This window comes from Phyllostomus hastatus, unplaced genomic scaffold (assembly GCF_019186645.2).
Source record: "Phyllostomus hastatus isolate PE091 unplaced genomic scaffold, TTU_PhHast_1.1 phas_contig_304, whole genome shotgun sequence".
NCBI lineage: Eukaryota > Metazoa > Chordata > Mammalia > Chiroptera > Phyllostomidae > Phyllostomus > Phyllostomus hastatus.
Genome location: NW_025333845.1, coordinates 122,389 through 141,443, shown reverse-complemented (window position 1 = coordinate 141,443; position 19,055 = coordinate 122,389). Strand labels below are relative to the sequence as shown.

The 19,055-nt window shown below is 35.0% G+C and overlaps 2 protein-coding genes across 2 annotated transcripts; one reads left to right on the top strand and one right to left on the bottom strand.

The window, feature by feature from the left end:
• Nucleotides 1-6,605: 6,605 nt before the first annotated feature.
• Nucleotides 6,606-7,541, bottom strand: LOC123819274 (olfactory receptor 52E2-like). Its single transcript, XM_045839577.1, has one exon. It carries the CDS (start codon nt 7,533-7,535, stop codon nt 6,606-6,608), a length of 930 nt encoding a protein of 309 aa, XP_045695533.1. The 5' UTR covers nt 7,536-7,541.
• A 10,275-nt stretch (nt 7,542-17,816) lies between these two features.
• On the top strand, nt 17,817-18,767 carry LOC123819318 (olfactory receptor 52D1-like). The gene has a single exon (XM_045839627.1). The coding sequence runs from the start codon at nt 17,817-17,819 to the stop codon at nt 18,765-18,767; it is 951 nt and encodes a 316-aa protein (XP_045695583.1).
• The last annotated feature ends 288 nt before the right edge of the window (nt 18,768-19,055 follow it).

The following is a 19,055-nucleotide window of genomic DNA, read 5'->3' as shown; positions in this document are numbered from 1 at the left end:
CTCACATTGTTGTTGTAAACATTAGGTATCTTTCAAATTTGTGGAAATTTCAACAAATCAGAACTGTTGTTCCTGGGATATGTAAAATAAGGTGATGGCATTATTTTTGCATTTATTTATTCACTTAATAAATATTAATAAGCATCCATTAGATACCAGGGACCTACCTGGTCATAAAAGATATGATCATAAACTAAAGAAGACAGACTACTGTTAGTAGAGATTGTAAATGATAAAAATAAAGGATGATCAATAAAGTAAGTAACATACACTTATATAGACTTTTACAGTAGTATTTAATGTTATAAACATTAGTCTAATTCATTTTTCAGTTGCATCCTAAACTTTTTGATTGTTTATTTCCTCTCTACTTATTCTATTGGATACTGAAAAAGAAATCTTGAATTCTTAAAATATATCTGTGGATTTGGCTGTTCAATTCCATCAGTTTCCCTTCATGTAATTTGGAGCTGTACAGTTATATGCATGGAACATTTAGTATAGTTGTCTTCTTAAAGAATTCATTCTTTCATCATTATGTAACATCCATCTTTATTTTTGACAATGTTCCTTATTCTGAATTCTACTATGACTATGTTAATATCACTTCAGTTTTTTAAATACTATTTGCATGACTAATATTTTAACATATCTATGAATTTATATATTTTTAAAGATTTTAGTTATTTATTTTTAGAGAAAAGGCAGGAGGGAGAAAGAGAAGGAGAGAAACATCAATGTGTGGTTGCTTCTTGAGCACCTCCTCCTGGAGATCTGGCCCACAACCCATGCATGTTCCCTGTCCAGAAATCAAACCAGTGACCCTTTGGTTCACAGTCTGGCATTCAATCCACTGAGCCACACCAGCAAGGGCTGAATTTATATTTAAAGTGGGTTTTTTTACACAACCTATAGTTGGATATTGCTCTCTTATCTGATCTCAGTATCTCCATTATGAATCAATGTGTTTAGACCACTTTCTTTGATGTAATTAGTAATATAGAAGGAAGGGAGGGGAAAATAGAGATTTCAAATATAATATTGAGATCCAGTCCTTTCTTGTTCCTTCCCTTTTTCCTTCCTTCAACCTTCCCTCCCTCCCTCTCTTCCTTTCTTTTATTGCCTGTATAACCTGCTATACCCCTGCCATGTGCTTGCCCTCTAATCAATGGAAGGAAAGAACATAGGGGAAGTTTTTTGGAGAATCAACATGATATAAGTCACTTCTTTAAATTTTGACTCCCTGTTTCAAGTTGCCTGATTTTCTAACTTGATAAGTAATTGTCTTTGCATTTTGTCCAAATTTTGCTTTTAATGTGTGGGAGAGATTAGTTATAGTAGACTCAATGCATTTTAGGCACAATGGACTACCTTAGAAATCCAAAGTTTTAAGCACAAATATAGGTTAGAGATAAGTGCTAAAGGGGGAAAAAGGAGGGAGAATGAGGCAGCTGCTGTAGTAGAAGGTATACTCACCAGAATATTTAGGGTTGCAGATGATATGTGAGTTAACATTTGAAGACAACAAAGCATTTAACAAGGCAATCCCTGATAAAAGAGCATTGTATGGTGAGGAAATAAAAAGGCAAAAGCACTGAGATTTTTACTGTTCTTAAAATCTGAATGAAATGACTTATTTCACTTAACATAATGCTCTCCAGAAATGAGGAAGCCAGTATGGTTTGAGAATGATATGCAAAGGGAAAAAAAAGTAGGACAGAAAGTTTAAGGATATTTCATGTACCCAACATATAGAATACCCAGGAAACACTAATACCTTTGGCTTATAATATGAGTAAGAATGGCAGTCATTAGGGACTTTTTAAAATGCATTTTGACAACTTTATTAATGCCTCACATACAACAAAATGAACACATTTAAATTGCACAGTTTAATATGTTTTGCTATATGTACTCAATTGTTAAACATACTCATAATAAAGATAATAAACATATCTTTTATCTTCTCAAATCTCCTTATATACCTATGAGATATGTACCTATTGTCCTTCCTTGAAATCCATCCCACCTCTCCCTAGCAATGACTGCTTATGTTTGTTAGGTTAAATTTTTTACAAGTTTACATAGATGTAATCAGAACATATGCTTCTTTTCTTCTGGCATATGCTTCTTTTATTAAGCATAATTACTTAAGATCCACCCATGTATCAATTTATTCCTTCAAAATGCTGAATTGTATTATATTACATGGATAAGCCTAGATTTGTGTTTTGTCATTGCTGATGTATATTTGAGTTGGTTTCTGTTTTCAGATATTATGAATAGAGCACCTATGAATTTTTGTGAACAAGACTTGGTGTGAACATAGGCCTACATTTATCATAAGGAAAACCTAGAAGTAATGAGCAATTTTTGCAGTTACAGAACACAAGGTTAATATACAAAAGCCAATCTTTTTCTTATAAAGCAACAACGCAGAAGTGGAATTTGAAATTAAAGACATAAATAGTTAACATTAGCAACTAAAAAATAAATGTTTGGGTAGAATTTTTTAAAAATATGTACAATATCAATATGAGAAAAATGGTAAAACTCTGAGAAAATATATTAAAATAATAAGCAAGTGGAGGAATATGATATATTCATAGGTAGGAAGACAACATTGTATTGATAATATTGTATTTTTCCCAAACTGATCTATAAATTTAATACAATTCCAATAAAAACACCAACAAATTATTTGTGAATATTACAAACAGATGTTCAGCTTATGTGGAGAAAAAAATAGCAAACACGGTATTAAAGGAAAAGAATAAAAAGTTGGACAACTGGCATGGGGTTCAAGGCTTGCTATAAACATACAGTGATTGAGAGAGTATGGTATTGGCAAAAGAATCAACAAATAGATAAATGAAACAAAAGCCCCGAAATAGACCCATGAAACATAGTCAATAATCTTTGACAAAAAAACAAAAGCAAAATAATGAAGCAAATACTTTTCAACAAATAATTCTGGAGCAATTGGATATCAGCAAGCAAAAATCTTAAAGAATTGCATGCCTTTGAAATCTTACTTCTGCCTTGGCTGGTATGACTCAGTGGATTGGGTGCAGGCCTGCAAACCAAAGGGTCACCAGTTCAATTCCCAGTCAGGGCATATGCCTGAGTTGCCAGCCAGGTCCCCAGTAGGGGGCATATGAGAGCCCACCACACATTGATGTTTCTCTCCCTCTCTTTCTCCCTCCCTTCGCCTCTCTCTAAAAATAAACAAAACCTTTTAAAAAAGAATTCTTACTGCCTATCAAACCTTACATAAATTTTACCACTGGCATGGAAAACATTATTGTCCCATACACATTCAATACTCTCATTGCATCTTTTGTTTAGACCAAATATTGTAATATTTGGTCACATTCAATGAGAAAAAAGAGTTTAATTGATTGAAAGACAAATTATCTAAAGGAGCCACTGAGACTGCATGTAGAAGATACTAATAAAGGCTGAAGTAGTGCCTGAGTGTTCTTTACATAGTCTCAATTTTGTGCACCCTGAAGAGATGTACAAGTTAAGATTAGTCTGAAAGAATTTATCAGTTTCCAAATACATTTGGATCACATATTCTTTACAAATATTCTTTCAATTTGGTCCTGAATTTGCTTAGTCCTGACCCCATAAATGACTGGATTTAAACAAGGAACAACTACATATAGATGGGCCAGCAGAATGTGAATGTAGCAAGGGACATTTCTACCAAACCTGTGAGTCAGAAAGGGGAAAAACACTGGTGTGTAAAAAGCTAAGATGATGCAGACATGTGGACCCCATGTACTAAGTATTTTGATTTGGACATCCCAGGAAAGAAGACAGAGAACAGCTTGTAACATCTGAACACAGGAGAGGACAATAAAGATTAAGTAAAAGATGAAGGTAGCAATGGCAAATAAGCCATAGATGATGTTAACTTCTTTGACTTATCAATAAATTTAAATCACTTTCAATACTATAAGTCGAACCTCAGCAACAAAACAATGAAATGAGCAAAACAGAACCAGAGACTTGGAAATAAAGAACAAACTAACAGTGACTAGAGGGGAGGGGGATAAGAAGGGAAAGAAGGGGAAGGGGCAAGCCAAGGAACACAAATAAAGGACTCATGGATATGACGATGGGATAGGTATTGACTGTGAGAGCAGGGGCAGGGGAGAGCAATTGGAGAACAATTGGGACAACTGTAATTGAATAACAATAAAAAAGGAAAAAAGATTTTGTTTGGATAGCAGATTTTGAAAATTAAAATGCAAATTCCAGAAAATTGGTGTGGAACTATTATTTAGCAAATGGAGAAGAAAGAAAATGGCAATAAGTTTTATAAAGTAGGTAAACTTGGATTGTAGAGGAGTTTACCAAGGAATAGACATATCTCTAGAAAATGAAGACAAGGAAGCATGTTGAGTGTGATAGAAAAAGTGAACATTGGAGAGATGTATGGTGTGAAGAAGTCAGCAAAATGGTAAATATCATGTGCTAGTCACTAGAAATAGCAAATAAAACTGTAGTGTTAGAGATAGAAAGGAAAATATCTAAGAGATAATTGTGAAATTAAATCCACTGGCCTGGAAGACTGAGAATGGCTTGTGATAAAGGTACATCAGAGATAGAGCTATGACATAGCTGATGCAAGAATTTAGGATTCAGGATACATGGAAAAGGAATATTTAATTAAGATTAAGAGATTATGAGCAGAAATGACAAAAGGTTATGGAGATAACTTCCCTCATATTACAAATGGAGGAAGAGAAGAATAAATTCTGAAAATAACTATTTCCAAATTAAAAATGTTTGTTCTACAGACTAAGAAGTAATGTCATATATATATATATATATATATATATATATATATACACACACACACACACACACACATATATATATGAGTGTAATTTGTGATGGACTTAGAGAAACTTCGCATTTTTGCAATTTCCCTTAAATCAGAATTTCAAGACAATAACAGTTTTTTAAAATATCAACAAATTACTTATGCATTTATATCTTGTATGTATACATATAATGTGCATATAATATATATAATCTTTATATTATATTTGATACTTATAGTTCTTTAGTTATATCATTTCAGCTTCATGGTATTTTATATGACGGAGATATTAAAAGGAAAAAACAGGTACATCTCTAATAAAAACATTATTATCAAAGGTAACAATAAAAAACAAAACAGAGTAATAAACATAATTATACTAATAATGCTAATAGCTAATAATTATTTTGTATCTACTGTTACCAACATGCATGACACTGTACTGTAATACTCTAGAAGCAATTACATAATTAAGCCATCATACCTTATCTTTGAAATAAAACTATAACTATATTATTAAATTAAAAAATTCATGATCTTTGAAACTTACACATTAAAGACAGAACTAGCACTAAACTCAAGTTTTCTTTAACTGATTAAATTTTATGAAGAAAAACAACAAAGGAAACAACTACAAAATGACTACTATTAAACACATTAGACAACTATTGTCTAAATGGCTAATGTTAGACAACTACTATTAAAAGTATTTAGATTGTAAGTGGTTCCTTTATGTTTGCATCACAGTTTGGTTAGGAAAACATTAATGTATTTGTGACAGACTCTATACAAAAATTTATAATGGATCTTTTGTAGCTTGTCACCATCTTTCCATATACAAAGTCAATACTTAATCTATGACACAGTTTTGAATGTTCACAATATTTATGATGAAATCACAGTATATCATAATACAGTCCTTGTAACAAAAGAAGATTGACTGATTTCTGATAGAGAATAAAAGGAAAGGAAAACAATAATGAAGGATGAAAAGGTGAAGGAAATAATTACAGAGGCTTAGAAATAAAAAAGGAATGGGAATCATTTAAAAAATTCAAGCCCTGGCTGGCATAGCTCAGTGGATTGAGCGCGGGCTGGGAACCAAAGTGTCCCAGGTTCGATTCCCAGCCAGGGTACATTCCTGGGTTGCAGGTAATAACCCCCAGCCAGGAACCGTACATTGATGTCTTTCTCTCTCTCTCTCTCTTTCTCTCTCTCTCCCTCCCTTCCCTCTCTAAAAATAAATAAATAAAATCTTAAAAAAAATAAGTTAAAAAAAAATAAAATAAAAAATCCATAAAATAATATAAGGTAGCTAATGCACACAAAAAATATGGCACATTCTACAAATCCTACTTTATATCTACTGCAAACAATGATAAAAATTACATATAGAAATTTGTAAGTCATTATTTGCCATACAAATTGAATAACAAATCTTAAATTTTCACTCTCTGAAGTCATTTGTATGATTAAAGAAGGGAGCCAAAATAAATAAACATTTATGTCAAGCACGTTTAAATTTATTTAACTTAATATAACAAGGTATTATTCTGTTTAAAATTTCCATCTGATACATATTAGGTGCTATTTCTTTTTTAAAAAAAGATTTTATTTATACAATGTGCGGTTGCTGGGAGCCATGGCCTGCAACCCAGGCATGTGCCCCGACTGGTAATCGAACCTGCGATGCCTGGTTTGCAGCTCATGCTCAATCCACTGAGCTATGCCAGCCAGGGCAGGTGCTATTTCTTTTTAATCATATTTTTTAAAATAACATTTTCTTCAGACGGTCATAGATCTGCTTAGTTCTGACTCCATATATGATAGGGTTCAGCATTGGTGGCACTATAACATAAAGATTTGCCAGAAGTATGTGGACATAGCGGGGGACATTTTGGCCAAAGCGATGTGTCATGAAGGAAAAGAGGGCTGGTGTATAGAAGGCGAGAATTACACAAACATGTGAACCACATGTGCTGAGAGACTTGAGTCGGGCTTCACGGGATGGGAGATGGAAAACAGCACGGAGAATCTGAACATAAGAAAGGGCAATGGCTATAATATCAAAAAATAGGATTGAAATAGCGCCCAAGCCATAGATGATATTGACCTTGATGCTGGCACAAGACAGACGAGCAAGGCCCATGTGTTCACAGTAGGTATGAGGAATGACTTGATTCCCACAGAAGGGCAATCGCAAAATGAGAAATACAAATGGAATAACAGAAATAAATGCTCTCACTAACACACCAAGACCAATCACAGAAACAACCTTGTTGGTGAGGATGGTGCTGTACCGGAGTGGGTTGCAGATGGCCACATAACGGTCATAAGCCATTGCCAAGAGGACTGCCGACTCCATGCAAGTGAAGTTGTGGATGAAAAACATCTGGGTGAGGCAGCCATCAAAGATTATGTCCCTAAGACCAAACCAGAAGATTCCAAGCATCTTAGGAATGGTGGCTGTGGAGAGACCCAAGTCAATGGTAGCTAACATGGCCAGGAAGTAGAACATAGGCTGGTGTAGGCTGCTCTCAGTCTGGATGACAAACATAATAGTGAGGTTCCCTATGAGTGCAATCAGGTACACAGCAAAAAAGGGAAAACCAATCCAGATATGGAGTGTTTCAAGTCCTGGAATACCCAGCAACAAGAAGGAGGAGGGGTGGAACTGGGTGTTGTTGGGAGAGGGCATCCTGCTAGGTAATGTGTAAGTCCATGTTCCTTATAAATGTATGTTTGCCAATCTGTAGGACACCAGGTAAAACAGCAATCTTTCAAACCTAAAGAAAAATAACAGCATACAATGATGAATATTCTCTCTCTTAATTCATTTACACAATTAAAACCATAATACATAAGAACAATGTGTAGAAGTAAATTTCTTTCTTTCTTTCCCTTCATCCATCACTGTAAAGTAAGGATACAGTGTGAGTTGGGACATGGGGAAGACTCACCAGACCAAGCATCAGAAACCCCATCTCTGACTTGTCTCAATCTGCCCAGTTTTTATGAGGGCACTGCTCTTTGCCTGGGAGGAGTTTCCAATAGAAAAATACCCTAGAGCCAGTTTTGTAAAGGACACATGGTCTCTGATGAAGCCAGTGTCTCACCTGCCTCTCTGACTCAGTAAGAGAGAGACATAAGGAGCTCTGGCCTCTGAGGAAATGAAGGCAGAAAAGTGAGGTTTATGGTAGTAAGATGACAAAATAGGGGGTAGTGCTCCTCCTCCTATGGAAACACCAGGTTAGCAACCATTAATGTATGAAAACACCTTTGTGAGAGTTTCAGCATCAAATGAAAGTTTACAGGGCCCGGGTGGAGTGCAGGAGGAGAGACAGATGGAAAGGATATGAAGTAAAGTTTTACTCTACCCACATTACCCCTCTTTGACCTGAAACCTCTCTGCTCCAGAGAGATTCCCTCAGCCCATAAGTTCTCCCATGGGGGAAGACAGAGCAAGCCTATCCCCAGATACATGTGTTTGTGTGTTTGTGTGTGTACTCACATATATTCATATATGTATTCACACAAACACACAGTAAATTCTTATTATTCTCATCAATGTCCTATAAAGTCACTGTGAACAGTGAATTAGAAAATACAAAACCATTGTTCCTGGGGGAAATGCAAGAATTAGCTTCCTATAACCTCTTGTCACATTTTTGTCAATCAATGAAAACACAATCATGTTTTATGTGTGTTTCTCCTTAAAGACACCTCATTTATGCATAGTTCTTACAAATGATTAATTTTACAGCCTTGAAATGATTAAAAGCCAAGAGCTTTGCAGTCCACTTGCATTTTATTTGCTCATTCACCAACACCCTTGCACAATAAGCCAGTCTCATCAGTATCGAAAACCTGCTCTTCCACAGAATGCTTTACCTGTACCCTTAGCAGACATTTAAAAAATTCTTCTGTTGTCTCCTGAACCTTAACAGAACCTGCTTCACCTGGAAGTTTAATATGTTTTGTGCCTTGATGACTTTTAAAATGTGATACATTACTTTTTTAAATTCTGGATGATAGTGATATAACTGTAAATATCTTTGATCTTGCAACAGAGCTGTCCCCTACACTTATTTTGTTAGCTGTCATCTCATGAATCCACAAATTTAGCCTCTTTTTCATCTTTTTCATGCCTTTACTAAATAGTGCAGGTATTACTTCAGTATATTCTAGAGTGACTGTATGTATAGATAGGCAAATTTCCTCTTCCTTTGTCTGATTGTAACCTCATTTTTGATTCATTAACTTTGAATTCACAACCAAGAGTGCTATTATTCATACTTGAATAAAGCTATATAACACAGGTATTTTCTCCATAAAACACACCAAGACCTTCTTTCACTTAGGAACACTAGAAAAGTACTAATTTATCCCAGTGCACTCATAAATAAATAAAAAATATTTAATCTGTGGCACTTCAGTGGTGTTCTTGGGAATATTTTAAATAGTGGAGTCATCAAAAAAAGCATAAAATAAGAAATACATGGCACTCAAAAGAATAAAAAGTTTCATTTGTTTATAGCTAAAAATGAGAAGTTATGGTCTTGTCTTGTTCAAACTTGCTGGGTATCTGCTTGTCAAGCAACTAAAATTTGCATATCTTCAAATGACTGTTAAAGAGCAACAGGTATTTATTTGGGTTTACAAATAAATTTTAAGGAGTAGAAAAATTTGCAAATATGGAATTTTTATATAATAGGGATTCACTGTATATATGAAATTTATAGGACATAGTTAAGACATATACAAAAAATACAATTAAATGTAAAACCAAAATGATATAATGTCAAGTTCTACACTTTAAATATTGACATGAAAAATATTTTAAAATTGTTCAGACAAGGCAAACAAACATAAAAAAACTTATAGACACAGATAAGAGTACGGTGGTTAGCAGAGGGAAGGAGTGTGGAGGGGTAGTAAAAGGTAAAGGGGGACAAATATATGGTGACAGAAAACAGTTTGACTATGTGTGGTTCATACACAATGCAAGACACAGATAAGGCATTATAAAATTATACATTTCACATGTATATAACTTTATTAACCGATGTCATCCCTAAAATTTAATTTAAAATTTTTAACAATTGTTCAGATATCTCAAAGGAGCCTGGAATACATGTAAAAGCATATAAATTCTAAATTGTTAAGAGGACTGCATGTTTAAACATGTAAAATTTTCCACATTAAAATTTAGATACAATTAAATTTTCATCAAAATTCCATTTTAATATAACTAAATATTTTTCTGTAAAATTTACTCTGATGAACTATGTAAAGAAGGTATATCACAACAGTTATAGAAAAATTTTAATCTAATATTATTTAAATGTTTAAAATAATATAAATGAAAAAATCAAGGAATAATATTAAATGAAATATGAAAGTGACAGTATGATTAATGCTAGTTTTTATTTAAATTTTCTCATAATAAAAATAAAAAAGGTATTATTTAAAATGAAGGAACTAGACACTATCTTTTTTTGATACATATATATGATCTATTTAAGAACAAACAGTTCTGAAAAGCAGGCTTCATAGACAGTCTAGAAACACTCAACTTCCCTCCCTTAATCTCCTTAGATTCTCCTGATATGAAGATGTTAATTCTAGGTAGGGCCTGCAGTCAAGATGGCAATGTAGATAAATGTGGTACTTGAATCCTCCCACAACCACATCAAAATTACAACTATAGAAAACCATCATTCAGAATCATATGAAATATAGTTGAACAGAAGCCCTACAACTAAAGATATAAAGAAGAAGCCACATCAAGTGTGGATAGGAGGGGTGGAATGCAGAACAGACTAGTCCCACACACATGTGTGACATATAAAAATTGGTAGGGATATCTTGGCTGCAGAGTTTTTCCCTGAGGAGAGGGGGTACCAGTCCCACACCAGGACCCCCAGCCCAGGGTTCCTTCCAGTGCCAGGAAGAGAAGTTCCCATAACTTGTGGCTGTGAAAACCAGCAGGGATTGTGGATGAGTGAGATAGAGGCTTTTGGAGACCCAGGCATTTCTCTTAATGAGCCTGTGCACAGACTTATTCAGAATCATTTGCTGTGAGTTCTGATGCTGGGAAACTGGAAAGGTGCCAAGGATGTATGGGAAGGGACTGAAGGATCTGGCATCAGAGTGAGAGCTGAGCTTTCTCCCAAACATAAGTACTGGCAGAGGCTATCTTTTCTTGGCTACCACCTACTACCACCCATGGAGCCAGCAGACTGGCACTATATGAGTCTCCGTCAATGGGGGTAGCACTCTTTGCCCTATCTGTTGATTCTCTGAGACCCCATCCCACCCTACTTGGGGACCCACCCAAGCTGATTCTAGTGGCTTTTCCATATGAACAGCTTATCTTGGTTCACGCTTCAGACTTTCCTAAAATCTCTCAAGCAAGCATAATCTGGCCTTGATATGCTGCGTGCGTTTAGCTAAGTGGTCCCAGGCCTGGCACTAGCAGCAGCCAGCCTTGGTTCAAGCTTGGCTTTTCTTGGGCATCTCCAAATCTAGTACAAGTAACAGCAATCTGCAGATCACTTTGTAGCTCATGCCGTGTGGCTAGGTGGTGCCTGGACTTGGCCTGCATCTCTCAGAAGGCCCTAGAGCCAACATACCCATTGGACAACTTCAACCACATCAATGCACCACTCAACTATCTTCACAAGCAACATACCCAAGGGGTAGACTCAGTGGGCACCAGAGTCTCACTGAAGCAAGTCCTGGTCTGTGGAGTGGATTTCTGCACAGCTGATTCTCCATGGTGTCAAAGCCAGTCTTTGCAGGCAATCGGCCTGGCATTAAATTCCTCCCATTGGTGTGCCAACAGCAATCAAAGCTACAATGGAGGGTGTAAGCAGCCCTCACAGTGGGTGTACCTGGAGTGCCCCCACTTGCATTAAAAGGGAGGTTGTACTTCTGGACCCTACAGAACACCTACTGCATAAGACCACTCTACCAAGCCCAAAATATGTAGCAGATCTACCTAATACAAAGAAACAAACACAAGGAGGCTGCCAAAATGAGGAGACAAAGAGACATCTTCCAAATGAAAGAACAAAGCAAAAGTCCAGAAAAATAACTAAACAAAATGCAGACAAGCAATCTACCATTTGTACAATTCAAAAGACTGGAAATAGCCCTGGCAAGTGTGGCTCAGTTGGTTGGCATGTCATCCCATAAACTGATGGGTTGCAGGTTAAATCCCCAGTCAGGGCACATACCTCAGTTGCAAGTTCAATTCCTGGTTGGGATGTGTACAGGAGGGCAACCAATTAATGTTTCTCTCTCACATCAATATATCTCTCTCTCTTCCTCTCTTTCTAAAATACAATAACAAAATGTCCTCAGGTGAGGAGTAAAAAAATAAGAAAAACACTGATTATAAAGCTGTTCCATGAACTTACAGAAAGAATAAGTAAACTAAGTGAGAACTTCAACAAAAAGTTAGGAAACATAAAAAAATGGAACTACCAACCAATCATTATTACATAAAATGTTATAAAATGCAGTAAGTTATAAAATGCAGTTCATAAGTTATAACGTGTCTAATCACTGGGTTGTATACCTGAAACTAATACACCAATAATGTTATATGTCAACTGTAACTGAAAAATAAAAATTTATTTCAAAAAAATAGATGTTAACTCCTAAGACTTACAATATGAGTTATGAACTCAAATTTCCAATTCTCAATGGTTTCTTTTCTTGACACCATGGGGAAGCCATCCCTACTCCATACCCATGGGAGTCTCAGAAATTAAGAGACATATCTATAACTGAGTTCCTTTGGAAAAGGTGTAAGTCTTGCAAGAATTAACGGCTTCCTCAGACCAGGTAGGTATTCATCCTGATCTCCACAGAACCCCTGGTGAGGTAAGGCAATGTGCAGTCATTTTCATCTGTGTCTTGTTCTCAGGGCTTTAGTCAGCAAACAGGCTCTGAAAAAACAACATTGTGTAAGATTTCTTGGGGAAACTGAACCCATTTGGTTTTGTGACCCCTGAATAGACTACCTGTGTTTCACTCTGTGATGGGTTGAGATTAGGCTGTGACTTTTGTTGATAATCGATGCATGGGTTACTCAGCATCATAAATGTATGGAGATTATCAGAGGAAGGCCAATGAAACAAGGATGGTACTATAGATGCAGCAACCCTAGATTTTGAGCAAATCTATGATATTTGAGCAATGTTTCATACTGGTCAAAGCAGTTTTACATGTGTTATGTCATTTTATATTTGGAAAACCCTACAGAGTACTCATCACTTCAGGGTTGATGTAAAGATTACAAACTTTGTAATTATACTTGGCTTCAAATTTGTAAACCTTGAATTTGTAGTAGAATAATTTTAGCAAACTTAGGTCAACATTTTTAGCTTATTTTTAACTGTTACAAGTATGATTATCTATCCAAAAACCCCCTTAAGGACTAAATGGGATAAGTCTTCAATGTGAATAATGTAGTACTTAATATAAACCAAGTAGTGCAGTTTATTTTACTTTTATTAAGAGATGGCTAAAGATGTAGAATTTAGCAGAAGATATCACAGTTTATTCCTCCCCAAAAGCAGATGTGAATTTCCTTCACTCCATTTCCCTCTTTTTCTCCATTCTGTAGTCAGACAAGGAACAAAATGCAGACAGAGTTCAATTTTGTTGGTGACTGATCCCTGGGTAGATCTGAGAGGTGTAATATTATAATTAAGGAAACTGTTAATGTACTACAGTGTACAGAGATAGTGTAGACTGTAATACATTCATAGGGATTACATTTTTAAATTCATATTAAAATTATTCACCAGAAAATGAATAGCAATGTCTTATATATTTTTTCCTTTTTTTCATTCATTGGAACAGCAAATGTATGAAAATACATGTCCTCTGACAAGTAAGAATTTGCAATATAGTAAAGATAAAGATATGCAGCAACATTAAATACAATGTGACAAAAGCTAGAAGACAGGTAAGTGCACAGACCATAGAGAAACTAAAGAGGTATGTGATTATAGTTAAAAGTTGCTAGAACATAATGTCAGAGGAACTAGTATGTGAATAGAACCTTCAGTTCTAACCAAATTACTGAGGATTTTTGTGTGTGAAGAAATATCATGAAGGACAAAGATATGTCATCTCTTTACTGAATTAAATAAGTAACCAGTTCTCTATGCAAACAAGTACAGGAAAAAGTATTTCAAGAGGTTAGAAAAATTCCTAATATTTTAGAAAACATAGAAGCCCAAATCTATGTAATTTCTTGGTTTATAACATTTTATGATGAATACAATTGTAACTCTGAATTATTTATTTTCTTACCCTAAACTATACAGGTAACACATGAATACATAGAATACATTGGCACTGGTAAAAAAAAAAATTCAAACCATAGTATTATAGCTAAATTATGCTGTCAGCATTCTTTTCCATCCATCCCACATTTTAGACCTCTCCTAAGTTGGGTATGTGTCCTTTCAGATTGTTTCTGTATTTACAAGTGTGGTTTTATAAATATATATGTGATTATACTCTCTCTATATATGTGTATATGTAAAATTACTATATGGTAACATAAATAAGTATATAATACATAAAATTATATAAAATATATATTTATATAACCACATTTTGAAATATATATGCATACAGACATGCATATATGTTTAATTTTTCAGGTGTTTCAATGTTAATAAACAATCAAACTTATGCTTTATTTTTTATTTAGATGTTTTTCTTTGTCAGTTTATTTACAATTTATTCTAAGTGTTTATGATTAGTCCATAATAAAAATTACCACAGATTTTTAAATTTAGTATTACTTTATGAATGGACATGTTGAATGTTTTAATTTCTATTCTATTATAGGCACTTTTACAACAAGAATCACTGTATATACTTCCATGTGTATATGTGAGCATTATTCCCTAGGATGGCAAGTAGTTAAATAAATTTGCCCATTTTTTGATTTAATAATAATGGTTACTAAACAATCTTTCTCTAAGTGTCTTTCTCTAAGTTTTCTCTGTCAATTTTCTCCAATCAGTTGTGCACAAGACTCGCTCTTTAACCCATAGTTTACTAATGTTCATTATCATAATCTTGACGTTCTGTTGAATTGTATTATAATGTATAAATTGTATTATATTCATTTTTAATTTTTAATTTTCTGTTTGTGAATAAGGATAAGATTTACTTTATGTAATGAGACATTTGCATTTATTTCAGTGTGAACATTTTCACAACATAATTCGCCCACATATTTTCTATTAGTAAAGTATATTTAAATTGTATAGTGAAATTGTGCAAAAGGAGAAAGTGAAGGTTGTGGTTCAGGTGAAATATGAGAATGTCGATGGCACTCAGATTTAAATAAAAGGATATATAGGCTTATTTGAGGGCTAATAAAGGAAAGCATAAAAATGTATTAGCTCAATGTATATATACATAAACCTAAAGGTAGAACAGTGTAAGACTGAGAGAGCTTTTATCTGGTGACAAATGTTAATTTTCCCTCTAAGGTATGCATAGATAGTAACTCTCATCTTTTGAGATGAAGTACACTGAAAGAGAGTTAATTAGAAAGAGAAACTCTTAAACTTGGACAGGTTCCTTTATGGACTTTAAAAACAGGGAGGCTTTTCCCAGATCAAGTGGTTCAGTTTGTTGGAGTGTTGTCCTACGCACCAGAAAGGTTACAGGTTCGACCCCTGGTCAAGGCACCTCCAGGAGGCACACATCTTCATATGATGACTAAAAAAAAATACATGAAAGCAAAGTGAAGGGATTCAATAATTATTTGTAATTAAATAAATGGTGTTTATATTTTCTAATTCTAGATATGGAACAATCCCTATCCTTTTATTTATATGTACAAATGCAAATAGACTGTCACATCATTAGGGCAATTAATCACTACAGTTAAGAGGAAGTGCTCTAGAATCAGTGTGAAGCTAAAAACAAGGTGCATTATATAACAGTTGTTTAAACTCATGGAAGTTACTTAAATTCTCTGCATTTCAAAATGAAGATAAATTTATGAGTTAAAATATGAATTATTCTCAGGAAAACAACTGACTCACATTAGCATTTAAAAATGTTTAACTATTACTTTATTACATAAATTCTCAATAATCTGGTTTCTCTATATTCCCCATGTCCCAATTTACATCATGATCCAGAAATGCCATAACATAGACTTTCCAGAGCTCATTGACCCACATTTCCGTATGTCAAAAGAGAGTATCTATCCTTAGGAAACTTGGAGGCTAAATAGGCAAAAGCAAAAACTTTGGGATGAAACTTCAACAACCGATTAAGAGACAATACTGTATCACTATTATAATTAACATTGATTCCCAGTCAACTGTTTATATTCCAATCTCTACTTCAATGGACAGTGATTTAGAATTATTTGTTCCTGATGACAAAGACTCCATAATCATACTCAAGTATCTGTACTAGTGGGTAAAGTACAAAGAGTGTCTCAGGAACAGTATCAATTGTGTTTCCAAAGAGAAAAGGAAAAACAAAGTATTAGGGGAGCAGTATGACTTTTGTGGTGATGGAAAATGTCTTCCTTTTTTCTAAGTTCTATGGCTGGTGTATAACTAAATTGACATAACACAGATTAGAAAGAAAAAACAAATTTAATTTCATACATACAGAGGTTATTTCTATGAGACTCAAAAAAGTAACTAAAATAGGAAGTTTTTATATCTCTTAGACAAGGGTACAGAAAATAAGGGGGCAAGATAAGGGGGTCTGGATTTGGGGTAGTAAATTAATAAAGAAATAACAAGTTTTGTTTATGCAGACTTCTTAGACTAAATTTCCTATTTCTGGTGATAGTTTTGACTTTTATACTCCTGGTCCAGGAAGATGCCTACACATGGATATATCTCCTGCTTTCAGAGAGATAAAGGAGAGTCAGAGTGCCCTTTTTACACTGGCTATTTCTCAAATAACATTAACTTGAAATAATATGCCAAAGTGGGAGTCTTATTTCTTAATACGACTATTAGACTATTATTTTGAATATGAAGGGGAGCAGAATATGCTACCCCAAAGTATGCCACTTAGGTGTACTGATTATATTGGAACAAGTTTAATCAACAAATCGTGGCATGGGGGTTGGGGTAGGAATCAGCTAGTACAGTAGAAGTATGCAGAACAAAAGAAACATTATAAAGGAAAGTTTGGATGAAGTAAACTTGTAGAGTACATTTAATGAAAAGCAAGTCATAAAATTGTTTGACTAATTAGATACATGTAGGAAAGTGAAGGGAGCTCAGAATATAGGCTACAATAATATTGAAATGTTTCCCTGTTAAGGTCAGGAGTAAATCCCAGGGCCACTGAAGAGTGATGACAAATGCAATGTGCTGTTTGTTTCCTGACATGCTGCCATCAGGCCCACTTTTCTCATCCCAAATGAACCATGTGTAAGTGAGAATGAACCTCTTTCTGGTCATTCTCCAATAATCAACACATTCTCTAAATGTTAGTATTTCAGTTTCAAAACTACTCCCTGTAAGTTAGTATGTCCCCAAACTGTTATTACTAAAATTATTTTTTTAAAGAGCCTATTTTTCCATTCAAAATACCCCTTCTGTCACACTCTATTTTGTGTTTCACAATTGCACTTTTCTTACTAACTCATCCAAACCATTTCCTCTGGAAGAAGAAATCTTCCTCTGGATGGAAGATTTTGGATTTTTATATATTTAACTCTGAACTTTGGTACCTAGATACTTTTCCTCATTTAACATCAATACATAAGTCACATTGCATATTACAACCTTGAAATACTATTTGACACTCAGGTGATGAAATAACTTCTCCATGATTTGCAATTCCTGAATTTTGGCTTATTTCTTAACTCATAAGTGGTTTCAAAATAGTTAAGTTATGATTTATTTGCTTTAGAGAAAAATCCAGGAAGAGAAAATTTGACACCTGACTGGTTATGTCAGTATACAATAAGACCAATGTCCATCCATCAACTTTTATTCTTATTGGCATTCCTGGGTTGGAGGCTGCTCACATGTGGATCTCCATCCCCTTTTGTGCTGTCTACCTTCTGGCCTTAGTGGGAAACTGCTCTCTTCTGTTTATCATCAAGACAGACTCCAGCCTCCATGAGCCAATGTACCTCTTCCTCTGCATGCTGGCTGTGGCTGATGTTATTGTGTGTACTACAGCTGTGCCTAAACTTCTCAGCCTCTTCTGGTTCCATGATGGAGAGATTCGCTTTGAAGCTTGCCTGACTCAGGTATTCCTGGTTCACTCTTGCTCCACCATGGAGTCTGGCTTCTTCCTAGCCATGGCTTTTGACCGTTGTGTGGCCATTTGTAATCCATTAAGACACTCAGCTATTCTGACACATTCTGTAATTGGGGTGATGGGTCTAGCTATTGTCCTCCGGGGAATGGTACTTCTCAGTCCTCACCCTTTCCTGCTACGTTGGCTCCCCTACTGCAGAACCAATATAATTTCCCACACCTACTGTGAGTTCATGGCCCTCATCAAGATTGCCTGTGCTGAGACAAGAATCCGCAGAGCCTACAGCCTCATTGTTGCCTTCCTTACAGGAGGAGTGGACTTCATATTGATTGTTTGTTCTTATGTCCTCATATTGCACACTGTCTTCCACCTTCCATCTAAGGATGCCCGACTCAAGACCTTGGGCACCTGTGGCTCCCATATCTGTGTAATCCTAGTGTCCTATACTCCAGCCTTCTTCTCATTTCTCACCCACAGGTTTGGGCACAGTGTGCCTTCCCATGTCCACATATTTGTGGCCAACATCTACCTTCTGGTTCCACCAATGGTGAACCCCATTATCTATGGGGTAAGGACCAAGAAGATACGGGACAGGTTCCTTAAATGTTTCAGTTTTTCAAACCCTCTGAACTAAATGATTTTCATTGATGAGTAATAACCAAACAAACATTATATTACCTATCTCAGAATGTATGGTTTCTTCAACAAGATCTTCTTTTAGTAGAGAGCTAGTGATTTTTGTCAGAAAGTAACTACTCCAGACATATATTCTATGTGTTAATAATCATCATATTAAGGCAGATGTATTACCAAGTAGGATCTTTTCATCAAAATATTAAAACATTGTTTTCTAAAAACAAAACAAAACAAAAAAAGGAAAACTATGGAGAGTCATCTGAGGCTAAACACAAGAGATATTTAA

What these genes read in the sequence shown, in the direction of transcription:
- LOC123819274 (XM_045839577.1), bottom strand. Translation starts at nt 7,535, where the DNA reads ATGCCCTCTCCCAACAACACCCAGTTCCACCCCTCCTCCTTCTTGTTG.
- LOC123819318 (XM_045839627.1), top strand. Translation starts at nt 17,817, where the DNA reads ATGTCAGTATACAATAAGACCAATGTCCATCCATCAACTTTTATTCTT.